At 40.9% G+C, this 25,788-nt stretch overlaps 1 protein-coding gene across 2 annotated transcripts in view; it reads left to right on the top strand.

Moving 5' to 3' along the window:
• Positions 1-2,474: 2,474 nt before the first annotated feature.
• Positions 2,475-25,788, top strand: part of Tmtc2 (Transmembrane O-mannosyltransferase targeting cadherins 2) — a 234,853-nt gene continuing 211,539 nt past the window's right edge. For both annotated transcript variants that reach the window (XM_080279301.1, XM_080279300.1), the window contains exon 1: positions 2,475-2,560. In XM_080279301.1, the coding sequence (XP_080135427.1) occupies positions 2,475-2,560 (86 nt within the window). The remainder of the gene's footprint in view (positions 2,561-25,788) is intronic.

The raw sequence follows: 25,788 nt of genomic DNA, 5'->3' as shown, positions 1-25,788 counted from the left end.
AAGAATAAAATACCGTAAACATCCTTGGCTGGGAGGACTTAACGCCTTCAAACCGGCGACGTATCTTTATCTTCATCAAGCCACCACCAGACGATTTTATTCAGCTTTGGGATGGATGTCAAGTGAAGTGGGTAATGACGGATAACCCCTTCTGTTGGGCACCTTTTCCAGGCTGAACAAAATCGTCTGGTGCCAGTAAGAAGAGAAGAGAAAACACGTCCTAGGGCTGAAGGAAATAAGCCCGTGTGACCTAACCACCTAATTTAAGCAACTCTTTTATATGTACAGGGATGCATTTGATCTTTTATTCTTGCTACCACCAGACCATCAAACTTAATGGGAAGCAGGTGGAAGTGAAGGGGATAATGGAGACCGTTTCAGTACAAGGTCTCACCCGACGGTAGGAAGAATAAAATGCAGAAGGCGCCATGGTACTGAAGAGATAAACATTCAATGGAAAGGTCTGGTGTATCCTACCTCTTTCTATAATCCATCTCCCTCCCATGAAACAGAGAAAAAGGGCAGATTTTAATACCTTGAATCCACTGACTTGTCATTTGATATATTCTTGGTACTTTTCGAGCATTTCACCTTTACCCACCAAAACGATGACGTATTTTTCATTCTAATTAGGTCAACACCAAGCAATTTCAACAACTCCAAAGATGTATTTTTCATTTCATTTTTGTTGCATTCAGGCGGCTTCGTCCAGCTTAGGAAAGGCTTCGGGAACTGGTGGGGTTAAGTACAGCCTCTAGTAACTCCTCAACTAAAGATTTTTCATAAGTTGAATAAAATCGTCGGCAGAGATCATTGAATCACAAATATGAGTGAACGGACTGAGGTGGTTAAAAAAAACTCATACTGAAGGGGTTAAAGAAAGCTCGCCAGCATGAAAAGAGTCTGTCTTAACGCTGAATAAAATCACCCGGAGACAATAATAATAAAATACAAAAGTGTGTCATCGGAATGAAAGGATACTAATGAAGAGATGAAAGTCAGCGGTGTTGCTGTGAATGGTGATCGTATAGTGGGACCAACATTTCTCACCTACTGACAATTTAGAGTGGTTGTTACTAAATCTTCTAATCACCGAGCTAATCTTGTAAGCTGTCTGCAGTAACACTATTTATGGCTACAAAAAGAGTCAGTAAAGCCAGTCGAGCCACCGGAGATATGACAGTCGGAATTCGAGGCGAAGGGTGATTATTATCTAAGCATACGTTGGAATTTCTTGATAAGTATTGACTGATGGGTTTGATTACTATCTACAAGAGTTTAAATCCCATTGGTGTATTGAAGGGTTTGATTATTATTTAGCAACGTATTGAAATCTCGTTAAAATTGCGGAGTTTGATCATAATCTAATGTGTTAAAATCTCCGTACTGCTTCGGAAGATCCACATTATAAACAAATAATTCTTTACCAACGTAACGACGGTGGTGACAGCTTAAAAAAAAATCGACGCCTGAAATGATCGCTTGTGACACTGAACAGACTCCCTCCACCCCGTGCCACCGCCAGGAGAGCGTCCCCTATCGTGCTTGACCACGACAGGACAATCAGTGTGGAGCGACAAGATGCTGATGTTCGACAGATTAAAGGAGACTCCAGGAGCGAGCGTCCGGTGGTGGTCCTCGGTACTTCAGCTCCTGCCAGGTGGGACGACAGGTGAGTGCGCGCAACAAGACGACTGCAGCGGCCCTCACCCACCTCCGCTACGACTACACGACCACCGGTTGCCTTCTCACGTTAGTCATCCACCTAGGTCGTTCCGGCCATCCAGGACTGAAAATTATGGAGCTGAATAAGAACAAGCTGATGACGCACCATATCAGCAGTGACGGTAGGACGAATTGTAAGAGCTCCATCCGCTAAACAACGAAAAACTAGGGTCGTTCCCGTCGTCCAGCGGCTAAAAAATTGGGTGAGGACAGTCGCGGATGTCTTGCGATAAGGGTGTGAAGGATTAACTGCCAAGAAGAGTCCCTGCTTCTTCATGCAAAGGCTCGCGCGAAGACCTGGTACCTTGGCGTGGAACTGATTGACAGCAGTGTGTGTGTGTATGTGAGAGAGAGAGAGAGAGAGAGAGAGAGAGAGAGAGAGAGAGAGAGAGAGACGAAAAGGAGGAGATAAAGTTGTATATACTGTATAAAAAATACTGGGATGGCGCGAGAAGCACACATATTAGAAGATCAGGGTGAACAGGAGTGGGAAGAGAGACGATTAGCTAGAGAGAGAGAGAGAGAGAGAGAAGGATGGCAGGGAGAGGGAGAGAGAGAGAGAGAGAGAGAGAGGGACTGAGAGAGGGACTGAGAGAGTGAGAGAGTGAGAGGGAGGGGCGGGGATGGTGGAGGAGGAAAGGGGGAGGGCCCGGGGCTAGGTGGTGGTGAGGCAGCCAGGCAGCTAGGCAGAGCGTGGACCATTCAGTGAGAGGTGGTGGTGGCTTGCGCACGTTGGTCATGGAGACCCTATGGAGCCAGTTCTGATTACAAGTTGTGTCGCGGCTTTCCTTCTCTATTTCAACACGCTCGATGCTGAGTTCGCCTACGATGACAGGTAAGGAAGAGCGGTGTGGGGCGAGGCCAGGGCGAGCTATGGGGAGGCTAGTGCGGTGATATGGTGTGGTGGAGTGAAGGCTGCGATGTGAGCTGGGCTTGTTTACATAGAGGCCGACACCACCAGGCGGCCACGGAGATGGGCCCGCGGACTGCCAGCACCCGGCTCCTCCTCGCCCCTCCCGCAGGACACTACCAACAGGACACCTCAGGACACATGCCACCCGAGGACCGGGAATGGCGGTGGCAGGACACAAGCCGCCCACACATCTCTGACAAACGCAGGATACATTGACAGGCTCGGCGATATATGGAGCAGAGTCAGACCCGCCACATGTCAGGCACCTGCAAGGACACCTCCCTGGGACACCTGGGACACCTGCCTGGCAAAGGACACCCAGACCGGCGTTGTGCAAGGCGATGGGGAGGCTGGAATCACTGATGGTGGTGGCACTTAGCTGCGACACTTGGCTGGGGTGGCACTGAGCTGCCCCCGCCCCACGTCGCGCTGGAGCGGGTGACAGGAGACAGCGGCGGCAGCGCGACTACATCTCCCCTGACAGCAGGCAGGCTCGGGCTAGGCTGTCAGCGCTGTCTCACCACCGTTGTCGCTGACTGGGGCATCTCTCGCGGCTCAACACATGAAGTGACGTGAAGCAGCGAACATCCCAACAGGCAATACAGGGCAGCCTTGTAGCTCTCTGAAGGTGTCACAAAATATTCATCAACAGGTGCCTCATATCTCACTGAGTGCCAAAAAAAAAGAAAAAAAAAAAAAGACTGACAAGAAAACACCCAAGATACTCAATACCAGGTGCCTTAGAGACCCACAGAATGCCACAAAATATTCGTCACACCGTAAATCATATCCCGCTGCAGTGTCGCAAAACCAACACCACAACATCATCTTTGTGGCAACACCTCGCGATTACTAAGGTGACATCCCGGAGCAGCATCACCTACACAAAGTCACAAAACTGTGACTTCATCATTTCCTCATGGAAAATATCTGATCACCGTTGTAACCGTGAAAAATAAAAGAAGATAACACTAAGAGAGGCAAAAAACTCCGAAGGTAATACGTTAACTCATCAGTCACTGTCAGTCAGCGTGAGCCGTAGCGTGACATGAAGTGTTGGGGGTCGGTGTGCTCAGCGGTCAAAGCTCAGCAGAGTCAGCAGGCATGAAAGACAAGTGCTGACTCCATTGCTGACTGATGGAGTTGAGCAGAAAATGATAACCAAGTGAGGAGTGCAGGGAGGGAGTGCGAATCCCGTAGGTTATGCGAGGCCGAAGGTAGAGGTGTCAGGTTGAGGACAGCGGCGACGTGCTCCAACACTCTCACCGCCGATCGCATCTCCCGCCTGTCGTTCTCGTCGCTGTGGGGTCCTCGTCGCTTCCCACCTTGCTGTGGGGACTCCTGGCCTCGCCCACACACACACCGGCTTCTTTTATATGTTGTTTATGTGTTTTTCTTGCGTTTTGCGGGAGATTGACGGGGTGAGCGGTGAGTGAGTGAGGGTGCGCTGAGGTGTGTTGTGGGGGTAAGACAAGTTAATCCCCACACTATCACTGCTTTCGCGCTCAACAGGAAAGCACTTTGATATTTTCCACACGATGCTCAGACCTTGAATATAAGGTTAAATGAATGTGCGATAGAAACGAAAGTATACCATGAAATAAATAGCTGAATATGTGAAAAATATGAGCTTTGAAAAATACCCAGTAATTCCCCTGAAAGTGTTGAGCTCTAGAAAAGATTATAATAAAAGGTACAGCACCCATAAAATTATTTCCAAGTTGATATAATGAAAATCGCGGCAAACGCTCAAACCGCCGCACTGAAAAATGACGATGTGAAAAATGAATGAAAAACAAGATCAATATTCCTCGTTTGTGTGTCAGCTTGATCGCATTTTCAAGCAGGGTTATATGGGAAAAAAATTAAAGTCATATTGAAAAATTGTTGCGATCTATATTGCCCGACATTACTGAGTTATGAAAATGAGAGAAAAAAAATGGATGAAGAGTCAACAAAGGCAGTGAAAAGAGCTGAAAAGAGTGTGTCAAAAAAATGTTGCTTGATAAAGAAACTAGATGTATTTGCTAGAATTTTGGTTTATTTTTAGCGAGACAAGATGAACTGCCGCTCTAATTCTGACTGACAAAAAAGCAGTCAGAAAAAAGAGCACATCAGTGAGTATAAGTAGAATAAAAATGAAAGTTTATAGAAAGAAGTGAAGGCGAAGAAATGAAGGGGGGAAGAACAGAAAGTGACGGACATGAGATTGTTTTGACAACCTAGCGCTGACCATTGACCAATCACGTTTTTGGAGGGAAGGGTGACTGATTATATTATGGGTGAATCTACTTTGAATCTGGGTTAAAATATATGGTAAAAAAGGTAACACAAGCAGAGGAGAAAAGCGGAAAGGGAAGCAGGGAAAAAGCAATTACTATATCGGTATAAAATGGGTAAATGTATGAGGGGGAAAAGGGAAAAAAGGAAAGGAAGCAGAAAAGAGAATTGCAAGGAAAAGTAAAGGAGAAACCATAGGGATATTAAACCAACTGAACAAAATATTAATAACCTTGATAACCTTAACATAACATCGCTAAACTGCCATAACTATGAAATCATATAAACTGCACACTGAGTAACAACAGAATAGGGTAGAGGGAAAATAAAATAACATTATGTGAAAGAGAGATGGAATAAAAGCTGTGTGCGTGTGAGTGTGTGTGCGAAAGTTGAGGCGAAAGAAGGAGCTGTGTGAGGTGCGGCTGATTAAAGATAGGAGATAAGATTAAACGTGCTTAGTTTAGAGAGCCGATAGCGTTAACCACATCACCACCATGACGCTTTCTTGCTCCCTATTCTCGCTACCTCCAGACGATTTTATTCAGCTTAGGAGAGACTTTTCGGGCAGGAGGGCTTAGATGTGGCCTTCACTAACCCCTTCCCTCCCCCAAGATGAAAAGCGTCTGTTGGGCTGCCGGGAGAAAATAATTAGGACGCTAAATAAGATGTCGTTGTACATAATGGATAAGTTTGGCAGAATCGTGGAAGATGGTAAAAAAAGAAGAGATGAAATTTTGAGGAAAGTGAAGACAGCGGTGAGGGAGTTAGAGGGATGGGAAAAAGGTGGGATGAGAAACAGGAGAAAGATGTGAAGGAATCAAGAAGGAATTTGTAAGTAGGAGGAAATATCTTAGGAATTTGTAAGCTGAATCCTAATATGTTGTGGGGATCTTTACTTAAACACGTATCGTACAACGCTGTTAGTAGATAAACCATAAAACTCAGTAAGTAGATACGATATTGTAGGTATCTGTAAATAGGAAGAGATTTTATAGGGATCTGTGGGTAGGCCCAGGTATCGTGTGGATCCGTAAAATAGGTAATACTATCGTAGGATCTGTGGTTAAAATACTGTGGGAATCTGTAGGTAGGCGCAGATATTGTAAGGATAGGGAAGGAGAATCAATTACTAAACGAATGTGTAAAAAGGTTCACATATCGCAGTATCTGTAGGAAAAGCAAAATTCTTAAATATATATAGGTAAATAGCTGAGGATTTGTCGCAGGGATATGTAAGGAGATATTGTAGGGATCTGTAGGTCGGCATTGTTATCGTAAATTGTAAACGGAAATGTCTTGATAAAAAAATAACGATAAGTAAGTGAAATCAATTGTCGCTAAGATGTTGACTATTGCAGCTTGTACTATTTACTGTCAGACGATTTCCTTCAGCTTAGCATACCTCCTTGGCAGTGAGGGGGTTAAGGAAAGCTATATTTAACACCTCCAGTTCCAAAAGTCTCTCCACAGCTGAGAAAAATCGTCTGGAGACAGTTAAAATAAGGAAAACGTCATTGAGTGAGAGGACCAGTCTTGCACTGTAAGAGTTTTTATTTATTAATTTATTTTTTTATTCTGGTTACTATAGAGCGATTTAGTTACATTAAAAAATAGAGTTATTGATCTCAGGGGACTAAGAATAATCCCTCACGCACTTCAAGACAATAGTTCTTTCATCTTAACTTAGCGCAGATTTTCGTCCTTAGGTAGCTTATTTCCCGTACCTCAGTGACTAAGACAATACCATGGCTCTACATTCAATCCGTTGCACTTCTTCGTGACAGGAACCGCATTTTAGTAACCGCTTGACATAGCTCAGGATTCAAGATAGATGACAATTTTACACCAAGCTGAAATGAACAGAATATAAATGTTTCTCCAGAATCGTAGAACTGTAGCGAGAACAAATATAACATGTGTCCTAATAACAGATGAACAAATTTGGAATGAGGAAGGGAAATGGCGGGAGAACAGAATTGTAATCCTTTCACTACGATGATTCCTTCCCTAAATTTAATCTTGCTACCTCCAGACGATTTTATTCAGCTGAGAGACGACCCGGACTTGATGTAAAAAACTCTTCAATAATCTCTACACGACGATTTTTTTTTTCTCGGTTAATTCTTGCTACCCTCGACGATTTTACTCAGCTACGGAGAGACTGTCAGGAAGAGAGGACGTTGATGTACCCCCTTCCTCAGTCCCTTCACTAAGAGCTCTTTTCTTAAGCTAAAAAAAATCATCTGGTGTTTGAAGGAATGGAAGGAAAAAGACGCCCTTAGGCAGAATGACGAGTAAAAAAAAGGAATCGGCTTTTTTTTCTCGAATTTATAAAGACCCGATTTCTTCCCTTATCACCTCAGTTTATCAATTATTAATATTTTTACCTGAAAATATAAAGTCCTTAATTTTACCTCTTCGCCGCCATAAAGGGTTTTTCATAAATATTTTCTCTCTAGCTACCGACAAGCTATTTTATTTATCTTTAATAATCTGGTAGTAAAGGAGTTATAAGGGATCTTTATTAACCTCCTCAGTATTATTTTCTTTACTTCATAATGTCAGCTGGTTTTGACATCATGGTATTTTCTGGTATTTTATTGTTGCTACCGAAAGGCGATTATGTTCAGCTTTAATAATCTGGTAGTAAAGGAGTTATGAGGGATCTTTATTAACCTCTTCGGTATTATTTTCTTTACTTAATAATGTCAGTTATTTCGACAGCATGGTATTTTTAGGTATTTTATTCTTGCTACCGACAAGCGATTATGTTCACCTTAAATCCTTACTAGTAAAGGAGTTAGAGGATCAATAATTCCAGCAATAAAGTACAGCTTACTCTTTACCCCATTTACCGTCACATTATTTTACAACGGAAGAAACCTGTTATAAGAAATGGAATAAAAATAACGTGAACTAACTCCTCCCGTACAGTCGCGGACATAAATCCTGATCCACCTCATTGCGATACATAACGAGACGGTGAGCGATGACCTCTGAATTCCAGCGGTATTCTTAGGAGACCAAGGGAATTTTCAGAATATAGTGTACGTGTTTCACAATTCATCGGCCAAAGAGTAAAGCGATATTGCTGTTTTTAGTTGTACCGCGACATCCTTATACTTTTTCTTGTCCCTATCAGACGATTTTTTAACCCTAGAAAAAATCCCAAGCAGTGATAAGTTAAAAAAAAATAAATAATAAAATCACCCCTGCTTTTTAAATTTTCTTCCTGCTACTATCACCAGACGCTTTTATTCAGCTGATGAGATTTACAGTTGAGTGAGGAAAAAATCTCCATTACCCTTAAAAGTATTATGGCATTTTCTGGATATTGTTTCTGCTACCGCCAGACGATTTTATTCTGCTGAGAAAAACCGCTGAGTGATCGGTTACAGGCACAGAAAACCCCCCGTCACTTTTTCTCATTCACCGCTGGTATTATTACTATTGTTTCGTATCCTCTAAGGAGCGCTACTACTACTTCTGTTTCTGGTACTGCGACTACTACTGTCTTTAATACTATTCCTAAAAAAATAACTATTGCTATTTTCTACTATTTATCCTACTGTGCTATTAGTTTGACGGCTAGTAATTTTCCGACATTATTAACAAGACTTATACTAGCGAGACGAATCTATTGTTTTTTAATTTCATCAGCACATACGGTTTTTCAAAAAATTTCAAAATCTGGAGGTAATATGCTAAAAAAAAATGATACCCAAGTCAAGGTGTTAAATAAATAAATAAATAAATAAATAAAAATAATATACCTTTAACCGTGTGCCTACCTGTCCAGCTACCTGTATTGATAACTACAACAACCACCACTACCACCACCACAACCATTCATCCTGTCCCTTCAACCGGTACCACACCCTCTCACTCACTCATCCCCTGCTACCAGAAAGACCACAACTACCACTATTACCACCACCGCTTCTCTCCTTTACCGCACCCACTCACTCTCCCTCTCCTCCTACCACTACTACCACCACTGCTACCACCATTACCACCATCACCGCCAGTCTACTCTCTACCGCATCCATGTACGCACTCTTCCTCTTCTTGTGTCTTTACCAGCAACACCAATACTACCATCACGGTCATAACGATCCTCCTCTCTTTACCACACCTAATCTTTGCTCCATCAACATTCCTACCACACACACACACACACACACACACACACACACACACACACACACACACACACACACTGGGCTCTTCCTGTTCTACTAATACAACTCCCAAACCGCTTTCCTGCCTCCTTTCTTTCCTCTCTTTTTCTCCTCTTCTAACCTCCCATTCCCTCCTTTTCCATTCTTTCCTACTCCATCTCATTCCGTTTCTTTTCCAACTATTACTACAACTCATACACCACCTCCACGCCTCCTTCCCTCCCTCCTTCCCCTTCTCCCCGCTCCCTCCTACCCGGAATCGTAGTACAGGTGGGGGGTCAGGGGGGGAACAATAGGAATTCTACAAACGACCATTAGCGTCGCCCAGAAACACATCAGCGACAGGTTAACTCCCAGGCAGCTCGCTCCCACCTCGATGCAAAACACTTTATAATTGAAATGTTTTTTGAGGCCAGCGGGACGTATGGAGAGGCGAAGGGCTGATTATAACCGTGGTGACCATCAGTTGACTTAGTATGGTTGGCCGAGGAGGTGCTGGGAGGGACGGTAGGAAGGAGGGAAGGTAGGAGGAGGAGGAGGGAACCGGGATGAAGGAAGGTAGGAAGCTGGAAGGAAGGACGGAAGGTAGGACGAGGAGGAGGGAAGGAAGGGAGACGAAGGAAGGTAGGAAGTTGGAAGGAAGGTAGGAAGTTGGAAGGAAGGACGGAAAGTAGGACGAGGAGGAGAAGAAGAGAAGAGAGTGAGACGATGCAAGGTACAGTTGAAGATGGAAAGGAAGGACGGAAGGTGGGGCGAGGAGAAGGAGGGATGGATTAGAGATGAAGGAAGGAAGGAGATGGGAAGGAACTGGGATGCATGTGGAGGGAAGGAAAGAGGGAAAAGTCGTGGGGGGGGAAAGAAGGCAGGGAATTGAGAAGGAAATGAAAACCGAAGAAGTGGACCAAAGGAAGAGATACAGGTTAGGGAAAACTGATATCAATAGGATGAAAAATATGAAGCGAGCAAAGGAGGCAAGTAGGTGGAGGGAGAGAGGCTAGAGAAGGAGGAGGGAGAGAAGGAGAAGAGGGAAGAAGGATTGGAGGAAGGAAGAGAGACAGGGATAATCGGAAAAATAAGAAGGAAGGAAGATAAACAGGCGGAAGGAAGGCAATATATAAAATGAACGGAAGAGGGAAAAAGGGAGGAAGGACGATACGGAAAGGAAAAAAAAAGTAGGATGGAAGGAGGAAAAAGTGGATGGAATGAAGATGGATGGAGAGGAAGTGAGAGAGATGGAAGAAGGGACGGAAGGTTACAGAATGAAAATGAAGGAATTAAATATATGAGCAATTAAAAAAAAAAAAAAAAGGAGAGGGGAGGTGAGAGAAAGGAAAGAAGAGAATATCGGAAGAGAATAAATAAAGAAGAGAGAGAGAGAGAGAGAGAGAGAGAGAGGCGATTGATGAGATTCGGCAAGACTGAGGAGATAGAGATGAAAAAAAAAATCACATCGAAGGAAAAAACTTAAGACAGAAAGATGGACGCTGTATTCTGATCGCAAGAGACAGTGAAAATATGCAAGACAAATCCACGCTCAAAAGACAGACAACAAACATACGGATGGACAGACGGAAAACAGACAGGGATATCGGAGAGGAAGAAAAAGTAGCACGAAATTCGGATAGATAGATAGAGAGATAGATAGACAGACAGTAAGACCTTGAGAGTACTGTGTTGATAGCCCAATGGTTAACTACTGTATATGAAACTCGAATATATATAGGCAAAATAGTGCGATCATACAAGCGGTGTGTGTGTGTGTGTGTGTTTGTGTGTACCTATACTATATGTGTAGTCCCTGAATGAGTATGTGTATTTCTCTTTGTGTGAGTATATGTGTGCGCGTACGGTATGGGAAAATGTGAACAGTATCTATGTGCACCTGTACGTGTGTGTGTGTGTGTGAGAGAGAGAGAGAGAGAGAGAGAGAGAGAGAGAGAGTGAGTTGCCTACTATTACAAGGTTTTACGAGACTCGATAATATGGCAATTGGTACTAATAACTGATTGCCAGGGACTCCATTGCTTGTGTATGTAACTGACCGCCGCAACACCGCCTTCTGACCGCTCCTGGCTGGGTGTGGGGGGTGGGGGGGGTGGGGGTGGGGGGAATGGGTGATTGTGGGCGTGGGGGAGGTGTTAGCGGCGGTGTTATATTGGTGGGATTGTGCTGGGTGTAGGTACGGGTGGGGGTGTTAGTGGTGCTGTTTTTACTGATGGGTGTGAGGGTGTGTGGAATGGATGATGTGGATGGGGAGTGGATGTGTGTGTGGGGGGTTGTGTAAGTGTGTGTGTGTGTGTGTGTGTGTGTGTGTGTGTGTGTGTGTGTGTGTGTGTGTGTGTGTGTGTGTGTGTGTGTGTGTGTGTGTGTGTGTGTGTGTGTGAAAGGGGGTGAAATATGGGTGCTTGTTGATCAGATTATGAGTACAACTGAGACAATCATTCCCATCACTCTCTCTCTCTCTCTCTCTCTCTCTTTCTCTTTCGCTCTCTGTGGGTGGGAATGCAAGAGAATTACAAGTGTGGGCACGAGTGAGATGCGACTGTAAATGTGGGGTATGGATGAGAGTGTGGGCGTGGGTGCGGTTGTTTTTGTCAGACAGTGGGCGTGAATATACATGGGGGAATGGGCGTAAGGTTAAATTAAGCGGTGGGCGTGGGTGTGTTTTGGGCGGGCCGGGTATTGCGCGTTTGAAAGAGGAGGTGTGAGTGAGATCTGGCGTGTGTGTGTGTGTGTGTGTGTGTGTGTGTGTGTGTTTGAAGATGTATGAGAGAGAGAGAGAGAGAGAGAGAGAGAGAGAGAGAGAGAGAGAGAGAGAGTTAAAAAGCAGCAAAATCCTAAATACAAAATATAATTACTTTTGGAATGTTTCAGTAAAATTTAACATTACCGCCTTAACGTATTCCCAGTGCCGATTTATTTTTCTAATTTATTCTTCCTACCTCAGATATTTTTCCCAGTTAAGAAGGGGTTAATGACGACTCTCGCTCGCCTCTCACACTGGAAAAAATCTTATAAACAGAACGAGAACTAAATCAAAACAACGTCGTCGAATTCAAGGGGTTTTTATTATTATTATTATTATTATTATTATTATTATTATTATTATTATAATTATGACTTCGAGACGTCAATCCGAAGTTAAACTAAAACTGACCGGATGTAGCCTCTTGAAGTATTATTATTATTATTATTATTATTATCAATAGTGGTGTAGGAGTAGTAGTAGTAGTAGTAGTAGCGTAGTAGTAGTAGTAGTAGGTAGTAGTAGCAGTAGTTCTTGTTGTTGCAGTTGTTATTGTTTTGGCCCCAAGCTCATGCAAAAAGTGAACCCGGTGGACTGCAGGCTTAAGATGCCCTTCTCCTACAATCCACTGTCTTAAGAAAATGAAAACTGACTTCGAGCAAAAAAATAAAAAAAAATAAAAAATAAATAAAATCCAGGAAATTTATATATTTTTCCTTTCCTTTTTTTTTTTTTTTGCAGTATCAAAAATCCAGTTTCCATCATTAACCCCTTCAGTCCGAGGACATAATTTTCAAACGCTGATCTTGATGATAAAAATGAGCAGTTTATTTTTTTTCAACTTAGAGATTTTTAGGGCTGGAGAGATTATAATTATCAGCATAATAAGACTAATTATCAGCATTAATGTGACTAATTATCAGCATTAATAAGACTATAATTATCAGCATTAGTAAAAGACTAATTATCAGCATTAATAAAGGACTAATTATCGGCCTTAATAAGACCATAATTATCAGCATTAATAAGGGACTAATTACCCTCATTATAATTTTCAGCAGTAATAAAACTATAATTCTCAGCATTAATAATCAACCCCTTTACTACAAACCCTCTGACCTATGCTAAAAAAATCGTCTGGATGTAGCAAGAAAAAAAAAAAAAAAAATCTCATCCTCGCACTGAAAGGGTTAAGAATAAACATTTTCCCTTACCAAATTAAAAAAAAAAAAAAGGGAACTCTAGACAAGATCGATTTCTTCCCCTCATCTTTTTACCGCGATTTTTTCTTTTCATTTTTATCTGCGACCTTGAGACGATTTTCTTAAGCTTAGGGAATTTTATGCCGGTAAAAATCTAACCCCTCAGTTCCTCTAGTCTCCTCCCAGCTGAATAAAACCGTCCGGAGACAGTTTGAGTTAAAAAAAAAAATATTGTACTTTGTAAAAACTAATGGTGCCGTAGTGAAGGGGTAATTTATTCACAAGCAGAAGCATTTAAGATATATAAAAAAGAGCAAGCGTAATAATAGATAAACAGACAGATAGACAGACAGATAGATAGATAGGTAGACAGATAGATAGATAGACAGATAGAGAGATTAGACAGATACCCGGTAGATACAGATGGATACGTAGATAAATTCATACATACAAATAAATATATAAATCAATAAATAAAATCATGAACACAAAGACAGACAGACAAATAGATAGATAGATGGAGAGAATGACAAACAGATAGATAGACAGATAGATACAGATGGATACGTAGATACATACACACAAATATATAAATTAATAGACAAATGGACAGACAGATAATTTGATAGATATATAGACAGACAGACAGAAAGACAGACAGATAGATAGATAGATAGATAGACAGCTAACAAAATGAGTCGTGGTACTAAAAAGGTTAAGCACTTCTCCTCAACATCTTTTTATATTCCACTCCTGCTGCTTCCAGACGATTTTACTCAGCTGGGAAGAGACTTTGGGACCTGGAGGGGTTAGATACAGCCTCCATTAACCCCCCTTCACCCCAGACAACCCCCTGAAATCCCCCAAAACCGTCTGATGGTCAAAAATATAGAAAATGCGTCATCGGACTGAAGAGGCATAAAAATCGTCCGAACCCTGCAAGAATTCATCATATATATGTAAAAAAAAATTTGATATTCAAAGGGTTAAGGGAGATTTTTATCGTTCTTTTTATTATTATTATTATCATTATTATTATTATTATTATTATTATTACTACTACTACTACTACTACTATTATTATTATTATTCGCCTAAGATGGATGAAGTTGTGCGGTACAGACAGGAAATGAAAAATAAAAAGGGAGGTTAGAATATGACTGTGTGTGTGTGTGTGTGTGTGTGTGTGTGTGTGTGTGTGTGTGTGTGTGTGTGTGTGTGTGAAAATGTGTAGTGTACATCAATGCATATTAGGTTAAGGCAATGTGCATGTACGTCGAAATTAAGGCAAGATACGGTCATGTGTGTGTGCGTGTGTGCGTGCCAGAAGTAATCAGCTACTGTATGTGCGTGTGCGTTTATCTGACCGCGTGAGTTAATATGCATAGGAATTTCGCCAAGATACGGTCATGTGTGCGTGTGCGTGTGCGTGTACCAGAACAAATCAGCTACTGGTATACCGCATGTGCGTGAGCGTTAATCAGATTGCGTGGATGTGCATGTACGTGAGAATTTGGGCCAGACACCGATACTTACATGCATGAGCGTGTGTGTGTGTACTTGAACTACTAAGATGCCATGTATGCGTGTGCGTTTATTAGATGGCGTGAATGTGCATGTACGCAGGAATTCAGGCAAAATGCGTGCGTGTGAGTGTGTGTGCGTGTGCTTAAGCTAATCAACCATTATCTAACTGCATGTGCGTGTGTGCGTATTACAACGTTCATGTTCGCAGAAATTTCGACATGATTTGTGCATGTGTGTGTGTGTGTGTGTGTGTGTGTGTGTGTGTGTGTGTGTGTGTGTGTGTGTGTGTGTGTGTGTGCGACAGAATTAAACAACCATTACCGAACTATAAGTACGTGTGCATGTGCGTGCAATGTTCATGTGCGTATGAACTTCGCCAATATGCGATCATGTGCGTATGTGTGCGTGTGCTAAAAATTATCATGTGTGTGCGCCCGATTTTGAAATATATTAACTTTTCAACAAGAACAATTTTTTTTATTCTAATCCCGCTAAGGCCAGACGATTTTTTCCCTAGGACAGCCAGACGATTTTTTCCCTAGGACAGCCAGACGATTTTTTCCCTAGGGCAGACGGACGATTTTATTCCTAGGACAGCCAGACGATCTTTTCCTTAGTACTGACAGGCGATTTTTTCCTTAGGACAGACAGACGATTTTATTAAGCCATAGGTAGATTTTTTCGAATCGGGTGGGGGGTAATGCCTTCCTCAAATTTCTTCTCTTTCAAGGGTCTTTCCTGATCTAAAGAAAATCGTCTGGTTAGATTATGAATAAATTAATCACCGCACTGAAGGGGTTTATTCTGAATATGTGAGTGTGTGTGTGTGTGTGTGTGTGTGTGTGTGTGTGTGTGTGTGTGTGTGTGCACTTGAAAGTGCGTGCGATTACACACACACACACACACACACACACACACACACACACACAGCAACCCCACTATTTTTAGCAATTTCGAACGCTGTAGGAGCGAAATTGTGTGTGTTTGCGTGCATTTGCGTGCGAGGACAGTGAGTGTACAACACCTTTTTTACGAGAGGTCCTTCCAGAGCTGCATAAAATCATCCTTCGGTAGCAAGAATGAAATATTAAAGAATTCATATTACTGATATCCATTATTTTTTATTACTGTATATTTATTTATTTATTTAATACATGTTACAAGATTACATTTAGGTAACTCTTTTTGTACTAAAGGTAATAATAATCGCCCTTAGCCCTTCCACATCGAGAACGTCTTATTTTATTTCACCTTTATTGCTGATAGACGATTTTACTCAGCTTGGAAGGGATTTGCGGTAATGGAAGGCTTAATGAAGGCTTTTTACAACGATTTTAAGTCTTCTCAGGCGTAATAATAATAATAATAATAACAACAGTAAAATTCACCTCCATCTCCATCACCCCCACCACAACCACCACCATCACCATTATCAACATAGTCATTATCACCACCACCACCATCACCATCATCACAACCATCACCATCATCATAACAAGAATGAATCGAGAAATGGTCATCGCTCCTCACAAGAAAAGGTCTATTCTAGGTCTAACAAAATCGTCTCTCAAGGGAAGGTATAAAATAAAAGAGAAATTATGCTTACGAGAGAGATAATGGAGATTTTTTTTCGTAAGTCCATCGCGGGCCCCAGGTGACTAAATCTGTCCAACGGTAGCAGAAATAAAGCAATTAAAACGTCATCCTTGTAAATGGTTTAAGGAGATGCGTGAGAAGGTGTGTGTGTGTGTGTGTGTGTGTGTGTGTGTGTGTGTGTGTGTGTGTGTGTGTGTGTGTGTGTGTGTGTGTGTGTGTGTGTGTGTGTGAGATAATCAGTGAGAGGGGGCGGGACGGGGAAAGATGAAACGCCTCACTCCGTATGTATTTACCGGGGAGAGAGATAAGAGAGAGAGAGAGAGAGAGAGAGAGAGAGAGAGAGAGAGAGAGAGAGAGACTAGTGTGATCTTTATATATGTGAGAGAGATTCGTCGGTGTGTGAGTGTGCATGAATGAGGCAGTGTGTACGTGTGTGTGCGTGTGTTTGCCTGTGTGTGCATCTGTGTAAACCCTTCCCACCACCGAGACCACCACTGCTATGTTGTACTTCAGCTACCACCACTACATTTTATTTATCGTAGGGGTGATCACTACTATTCAAAGGTGTTTTTAATTTTGGATAATGTCAGATAGGAGAGAGTCATAGCTGTGTGTGTGTGTGTGTGTGTGTGTGTGTGTGTGTGTGTGTGTGTGTGTGTGTGTGTGTGTGTGTGTGTGTGTGTGTGTGTGTGTGTGTGTGTGTGTGTTTATATTGGTTGAAATAACTTTATGCCTATGAATTACAGAACAACGATCAAGAAATGAAGAGGGTAATAATCTCTCTCTCTCTCTCTCTCTCTCTCTCTCTCTCTCTCTCTCTCTCTCTTGGTGATGTCTGTGCTGTGTGGTGGAGTGGTGTGATGCGCCTGTGTTTTGTGGTGTTAGTGTGTTGTGATGTCAGGACTCTGTATGGCAAAATTGTGTGATGTCACTGATGTGTGTTGTGGCTTGTGTGATGGGAATTCTGTGCTGTTTACATTGTTAGCATTAGAAAATAGTACTGATATCATTACTACTACTACTTTTACTACTACTACTCCTGCTACTACTACTACTACTACTACTGATGATAAACACACCACTGTTACAACAACAATAACAACAACTATTACTACTACTACTACTACTACTACAACTACTACTACAAAAACTACTACTACTACTGCTACAACTACTAAATCTCGTTAATACTGCATCTTACTTCAACAAGGACCACTCTCCATACATCTAGAAATTTTTCTTTCTGGAAAGGGGCAAAATGGGATTGGTTGTTTTACTTACTATAGTCCTTTATTTATTTATTTTTTTCAATATACGGGATGATTTTCCAAGGAGACAGCTGAAATTTTAAAAGATTTGGCTATGGAATGTGAAGTTTGGAATTTCGAGATATGAATGATTGGCGGGCGGAGGTGAAGATAATTTTTTGGCTGGGCACTCTGCTAATAGTCCACCTCTTTTTTTTTTTTTTTTTCCACTTTCCTGCTTCTGAAGTCTATACATACCAAGATGGAAGTAAAAATGTGGTCGCATATGGTTCTGATAATTATATATATGTAACTGAACAGAAGAATGAGAAAAAATGGAATGAGTACGTAAAAACAAATTATTAATATCTATATGAATAATTGTATAAAATCAAAGCTAAAGGTATATTTATTCCTTTGACCTCGTGGCGTTTAAAGCTGGATTACATCATTAGAGATATGGTAATTATCTGTCTACCTATCTGTCTATCTATTAAATAACAGCCCTCCCTCCCGCTCTCTCTCTCTTTCTCTCTCTGTGGAAATTAAATCAGGGTTGTTGAAAGTGATGAACAGAAGCGCCGCACTTAAAATTTTACGCATCACGAAGGCAGAGAAATGCGGGTAAAAAATTAACCAGGATTTTTAATGAGGGAAAAAAAATGAAGCAACGCGTAGAATAAATTTTGGGTATGAAGAAGTACCGATGAAAAGAGAAATAAAGTATGGTCGATTTATTTTCATCTGAGGGAACCGAACCATTCTTTTAAGGTAAATGCTGATTAGAGGTTAGGCGAAATTAGATGAACTTTGGTTACATGGCAGAGATGGGTCTCCTTGGTTGCTAGTTAAATTTTCCCTTCAATATGAGCTGAAAGGAGTTGGGGAGCCACGTCAGATGAGATTAAACTTGTTATGGTACAGGTGTAGGATCCCATTATTGAAACAGAAGCACGATTGTGTGTATAAGGTCGGGTCCCTGTTCTTCACGATAATTTCTGAAACACGTGATGGTGATACAGCATGCCTGACCTTTCCGTGCCCTTGCTAACTGCGCTCTGTAATGTGGGATGCAGGCTAATTATACCTAAGAATTATAGGTGTTCCACAAACGACGGTCGAAAATCAGGAGCCTTGTTACACCATCGCGTCCTCAGTTTTAGTTTATATGGCTGTATGATCTGCATATAATTAACATAGATTTAAAAAAAAAAAAATAACGATGGAAATAACAGAAAAGCGACAAACAGAATAAATCAGGAGTATCTCAAAGGATAAAGAAAAGGGTGATAAAGGAAATGCAATAAAAATACCGGTAATTATCAAGCCTATTAGTGCTTTGGCAGAGTTTGTGAGACTAATTCTTATTATCCTAGGAAGTTTTAATTCTAGTTAGGGGAAACTTTTTGATCCGGGATGGTTAGCTGTAGTCTTCATTAACACATTAAGTACAAGAAGTTACATCTAAATTACATAAAATCGTCTAAGGGGACAATGATTACGCAAAATGTGACGTTTTCCTATGGTAAGGGGTAAAAAAATAAGAAAATAACGAGCGCTGGGTACCGTGAATGTGGAATTTTCTGTGGTAAAGAAAAATGAGCGCTGTGTAGACTCGTGCAGGAATACTGAGGGAAAATGAAAAGAAGAGCGCAGTGCAAGATAAACTAGCCGTACTAAAAGAAAATGAAGACGAAGACGAAGACGAAGAAAAAGAAAAAGAAGAAGAAGAAGAAGGAGGAGGAGGAGATGAAGAAGAAGAAGAAGAAGAAAGCTTATCATTGTCCAAGAGAAAAAAATAGGATTACTAAAAAAAAAATTAATGCTGTGTAGAAATAATCCGGATTTTTGGGCGGAAAATACACTACACAACAAACCAAAGGAACATGACAAAATAAATAGGTTGTGCTGTGTAAAATTGATCAGGCCAAATGGGAGAAAAGAAATAGGCGGTGAGCAAAATAAAGAGGGGAAAATAGACTGAAAAATATGAATAATAAAAAAAAATACTCCGTGGAATAAAATCGGACACAGGGAAAACAGGGTAAGGTTTTTTTTTTCCCTATATCAGGGCCAGTTCAAGTTCAGTTGTTACAAATTCTTACCATGAAAGAAAAATATGTGTAATCTGGTGTATGGATTTTTTCTTTAATAATTTGTTTTTCCTTCCTCTATTCATCTTCTGTGAAAAAAATAAAGAAGGAAGAAAGAGAAACACGTGTAATCTGGTGCATGGATTTTTTCTTATATAATTTGTTTTTCCTTCCCCTGTTCATCTTCTACAAAAAAAGGGGGGAGGGGGGGAGGGGGGCAAATGAGCACCGCGGCGAATAAACCACTGGGCACTGGAAGCACTTACAGCGTAAAATATATTTAAAAAATGACAAACGAGCGGTGCTTTCATTAGATTACTGAGCGCTGAAAGCAATCTCAACGCAGAAGTATTACAAAAATGAATAACGAATAAGCGCTGGGTTGAATGCACTCTTCAACGCCAAAAAAGAAAAAAAAATCTCCCAACAGAAAATACAAACTAAAAAAAAAAGGTAATTGCTGTGCGGAAAAAAAAAAACTAATAACCATAAACGGTGAAGACAACAAATTAAGATTATTAAAAAATCATCTTGTACAGGATATACACATAATTTTCACTCGGCTCAAATTGCCCACGTACCCCTAAAGTGCCAAACATTATGACAAAATGGACGACAATTTCTGATCGTGTATAAAAAAATCCCATAATTCTTCACTACGACAGGTTATTTATTGAGTATATTAACCTTTTCAAAGTCGAAAGAACTCTACTTTCCTACTCCATCTACCGCCAGACGATTTTCTTCAGCTGGGAGTGATTTAAAGAACCCTGGCAGTGTTCATACAGTCACCATTAACACAATCGTGGTCGGAACAGCATTTCAATTTGACTGCAGCCGAAACGAGACGATTTTTATGAAACTAGAAAAAAGTGTCGCAGGAACCTGAGAGAAAAATGGCCTGATGGTCCTCCCCCAAAAATAAAATGAGAAAAAGAAAATAGCAAAAAGTAGAAAAAAGGAAAATTTATCAACGTGGTCAGGGGGTTAATGAAGTTTGCCTTATTTTCATTTAGGCAGATATTTCCTTTGATGTGGGTTGTAAATCAGTCTTACTCCGCTACCGCCAGATGATTTTGTCTAATTTCGGAAGATTTCTAGTAGGGATAAATAAGAAAAATCCATGAGTCCTCGGAGATGTCTAGTAGGGAGGATTAGAAAAAAAAATCCATTAGCTTTTGGAAAATCTCTAATAGGGCAAGGTTAGACAAATCCATTAGCACTTGGAATATCTCTAGAAGGGGAGGGTTAGAAAAAAATCCATCAGCTCTCGGAAAATCTAGTAGGGGAGGGCTAGAAATAAATCCATCAGTTTTTGGAAAATCTCTAGCAGGGAAGAAGTTAAAAAAAAAAATCCTTCAGGTCTTTTTAGTGACATAACGCCTTTTTAAATATCGTTCTTGTTATCGTCGTATTTCGCTTAGATGTGACCACTCGTATGGAAGGGGTTGAACCCATATGCCGTGTTCTTAGCGCCAAATGGGAGCACCGTAACACCTCTGCCTTAGCGATTTACTTTCATACACCACATTTTATTGAACTAGGTTTCTGTAGATTGGTTTGTTGCTTAATGTGAAGGATAAATATTTCCTTCGCTACCGAAAAGGGATGTGTATTTTGAGATAGACTTCTCTCTCTCTCTCTCTCTCTCTCCAGACGATTTTATTTGTCAGGTGAGGCTTCATGAAGTTAAGTGCTTCTAAAGATTTTCACTGTCACCTTGAATACCGAGACATGTTTATATGTTATTTTTTCTATGAGACGATTCTTTATTCAGTTTATAGACGATTTTTACTCAATTTAAAGATGATTTTTTCTCGGTTTAAAGACTATCAGTTTGAAGACGATTTTTATTCAGTTTAAAGACTTTTTAATTCAGTTTAAAGACGATTTACCGCTGTGTGAGAGTGAATTTCCTTCGTCAAGAGGCCGTCGTCAATCTAATTAACCTCCTGCTGCCGCCAGACAAATTTTATTAATTTTCAGGGACTTTTTCGATATCAGGGGTTAGGCACACTCCCCATCACCCCCTTCTGTACGCAGACGATTTTTTCTGTTTTTACTTTTGAGGATGAAGTTCAAAAATCAATACCAGCTATCACACTACTGGATGATCTTGTTTTATTTTTTTTATTTAATGGAATATAAGAAGAAAATTGCTTGAGAACAGAGAGGAAATTCATGTGGAAATTCTCAGTCCAGTGACTTTTCATTTCACTCTTGCTCCCTTCGGACGATTTTCTTCAGTTTTCGAGGGATATACCGCTCTCTCTCTCTCTCTCTCTCTCTCTCTCTCTCTCTCTCTCTCTCTCTCTCTCTCTCTCTCTCTCTCTCTCTCTCTCTCTCTCTCTTCCCCTTCACAAGCTCTCCCCTCAACCTCCCTTCCTAGGAGTTAGATAAAGCCTTCAACAACCCTTCCAGTACGATTTATCCCTAGCTGAATAAAGTCATCTAATTCTACCACCAATAAACAGTAAACGAACAGATCTTAAATTTGGCTCTCTTGTTTCTTGTTTTTTCTTGGAGGGAACAATCTTGCGGGTTCTGGCCTTTGGTTCCTTCTTCTTTGCATTAAAAAAAAAAAAATGTCACCGTATTGGAATTAAGAATCAGGAATGCCAGCCTAATCGAAACTGAAAAAAGCGTTGTATTAATTTCCAAATATATCTGACTTTGCGGTGAAGATTGTACTTTTAAAAATTTTCCGCGAGGACCGTGAAAAACAAAAAATCATGAGCTCTGTGCGGAATCAACTTGGATACTTGGAAGATAAGTGAGAGCTGTGAAAAAATAAATATCATGAGGGCTGTGAAGAATACTTTTGGATACTTGGAGGATAAGACAGAACTGAGAAAAAAAAATATCATGAGCGCTGTGCAGAATAAACTTGGATACTGGGAAGATGAAAGACGTGTATTTTCTATTTTTTCCAAGAGTACTGTGAGAAAATTATTATGAGCTCTGTGCATAATAAATTGGAGAAACTGGGGACAAGAGAGAGGTTAGCACTGTGCAGATTATACTTAATGGACTGAGCATGGGAGAGAAACAGCGCCAAGTAAATAGAGAAACTGAGCTAACAGGAAAGTGAGAGCTGTGCACAAGAAGAAAGGCGTTGGACTAAGAAATGAGAGAGAGAGAGAGTACTGTGCAGGATCAAGCAAAGGCACTGAGCAATGAAGAAAGTAATCGCTGTTCATAATAAACCGTGATCACTGAGCTCATAGGAGGGCTAGCGCTGTGCAGAATAAATCAGAGGTACCGAGCTTAATAAGCGCTGAGCAGAATGTAGAAGATGCAAGGGAAGAGAAGGAAGGTTAACTGGAAAGAGGGAGATGAGAATTAGGGCTGAGCTGAGATGGAAGCTAATAAAATGCAGAATAAAACAGAGATACTGAGCATAGGAAGAGCGAGACCTGAGCAGAACACAGGAGACACAATGAGAAGAAGAGGGAGGTTAGAACCGCACAGAATAAATTTGAAGAACTGAGCGCTGAGCAGAAAAAAAAAAATTACTTTGTCCACTTGGATTAAAATTGCCTCTCTCTCTCTCCCTCTCTCTCTCTCTCTCTCTCTTCATACTGAATGCTGAGCTGTAACTTGACATAACTCTAGAATATGGCGCTAGTCACGAGAAGTGCCATGGAAAGGATGTACAGCCGTAGTATCGTCTTATTTTGCCATTAACCCTTTCCATCCGGTGACGCCTATTTTTTGCTCTTATCCTCCTACTTCCAGTCAATTAAATTCAACTCAGCATTTTCGAAAAGTTTATTCTTAGATATATAAATCGTCCGGAGGTACAAAGAATAAATAAAATGAAAAAAAGTCGCCGGGTTGAAGGGATTAAGGTACGAAAAATAAGATGCAAAAGGACAAAAATATTAGCCAGGTTCACGTGAGCCAACTATAGAAGAAATGAGGAAAGCGTTTGGGCAGAGACAACTGCAGGTATTAAGTAAGGAAGAAAAATTACTTAAGAATGGAAGATATTAAGAGTAATGGAAAAAGTATGAGATTGGGGAGAACAAGAGGGAGTAGGAGGTTTGTGGTAGAAAGAGGGGTCGTTACTGAATAGGGACAGAGAGGCCTAGAGATCCGTCTGCCTAGGTTACCCCTCACAGGATGAGTTTGGCTACGGAAGAAAGACAGATCATGCAAGAAGAAAATTTTAGATGATTAAAGATGATATTTTTCAAGATTATAAAATGAAAGCTTCAAAAATAAGAAAACTTAGAAAACAGAGAGAACTTTCTTTACGCCATAAAAGAGGGAAATTTGCCACAGTACAGAAAAGTTACTTGTTAGAATAAAAAATGAGCTAAAGTCTAGACACATAAATTTAAAATGCATGGTAAAGTGAACGATTTTAATACCTACGTTTTTACGATTGTAGGAAACATGAGTAAGTTCACTGAAATAATTCTGGAATAATATGAAAGATCATGCAAAGAATATACACGAAAAAGAATTAGGATTATTGAGATAAAACACAGGAAGCAAGAATGTAAGACTGTTGAGCGACGATACTAGAAGAAAAATATGTGACGACAGAAAAAAAAAAAAAGAAAGAAAATAATTAAGATTAGAGGTTAAATAGGGTAGGAAATAATACAGAAGAACATAGAAAGTAACTGTAAGAAGTAAATATGTAAGATCATAGAATGCACTTTAGGAAGAGAAAGATGAGATTTTTTTTTTATTTTTATCCTAGCTATCTATATAAGAATTTATTTTGCAAAGGGAACATTTTTCAAATTGGTGGTTTAAGGACAATATTTGTTTTCCGGGATTTTTTTTTTTTACAGTTTTTTTCTTTCCTATCTGAGATGATTTGATGTTGGAGGCGATCGGAAGCACGTTTTTAGAAATTAATCTCACCATTATGAAGGGAATGAAGTAATTTGGTAGAGAGATAGGCGTCATTAATTGCTGCATAAGGCGAAATAGAGTGACATTTATACTTGCGTTATAGAGTAGGTTTGTTTAGATGAGGACGATGAAAAAAAAAAAAAAACGTAATCAGGGAGAGTGAGTTAATTTCTTCCCCCATTTATTCCGGTCTAAGAATCTTCCCCTCTCCCATCCATTAGTCCATCTGCATTTTCCCCCCTCCTACATATCATCTTTACTCCCCGTCCTTCCCCATAAATTTCACCCCCATTATCAAGAGCCGTCTCCCCTCAACGCCTCCCCACCTCCATGAAACTCCTTGCTCTTCCGTTCCCTGTATCTTCGCCGTCTATTTTTTTTTTTTTTTTTTTAAAGCTTATGAGACTCGCTGGCAGCTCTTCCATATTCTCTCTCTCTCTCTCTCTCTCTCTCTTTCTTCCCTCGCATTAACTTCACTCTATCTCACCAAACAAAATAATACCGGATCCTAACAAAATTCCCTCTTCTTCTCTTCCATTCCCTCCCTCCCTTCCTACCTCTTTCCTTCTCTCTCCCTTCTTCTCCCTCCCGCACTCTCTCTCCCTTGCACTTTCTCCAACGCATTTATTCTCCTGACGAAATCTTTAGCGGTGTAAGCGTGGTTATGAGTGAGACACGAGGAAGCAAAGTGTAAACATCCGATCCTTCTACAGTATCTTTCACTCCTTCCCTCCCTCTCTGTACCTGTCTTCCCTGCCTTCCTCCCTCCCTCCTTTCCTCTCTCCCCCGCATAAACTCTCCTGACGAAATCTTTAGCGGTGTAAGCGTGGTTATGAGTGAGACAGGAGGGGGCAAAATGTTCACACTACCGGATCGCCGATAAAGTCAAGCCTCTGTCAATGGAAGGGAGGGTCCGCTGCACAGCATAGTTGCCGCGATACCATCTTTTAATAATACATTTTCTCTTCCCTCCTTACCCTTCCCATCCTATCCTCTCTACCCTCCTCTCTACCTTTCTCTCCTATCCTCTCTACCCTCCTCTCCCTTCCTCTCTTCCCTCCTCTCCTCTACTTTCTCTCTTCGTCTACTTTTCTCTCTTCCTCTTGATATCTCTACTCTTTATTACTATGTTTCTCTACTTTCCCCTGCCTCTTTTAACAACAAATATCTCTATGCTCCTTATCCTTCCTATCCTACCCTCTCTATCCTCTTCTCCCATTCTCTCTATCCTTTTCTCCCATCCTCTCTACCCTCCTCTACTCTCACTCCTCTTCTTTCCTCGTCTTGAAAATTCTTACCACTACTATTTCTCTCCCCATTCTCCTTTCTCTTTTAAAAATGCATCTCTCTTCACTTCTCGCCTTCTGATCCTATCCTCTTTCTCCTCTCCTCTCCCCTTACTT

This window comes from Coenobita brevimanus, chromosome 78 (assembly GCF_032717465.1).
Source record: "Coenobita brevimanus isolate Jiangsu-jjx chromosome 78, ASM3271746v2, whole genome shotgun sequence".
Taxonomy (NCBI): Eukaryota; Metazoa; Arthropoda; class Malacostraca; order Decapoda; family Coenobitidae; genus Coenobita; species Coenobita brevimanus.
This window is presented reverse-complemented; position numbering and strand designations above follow the sequence as displayed.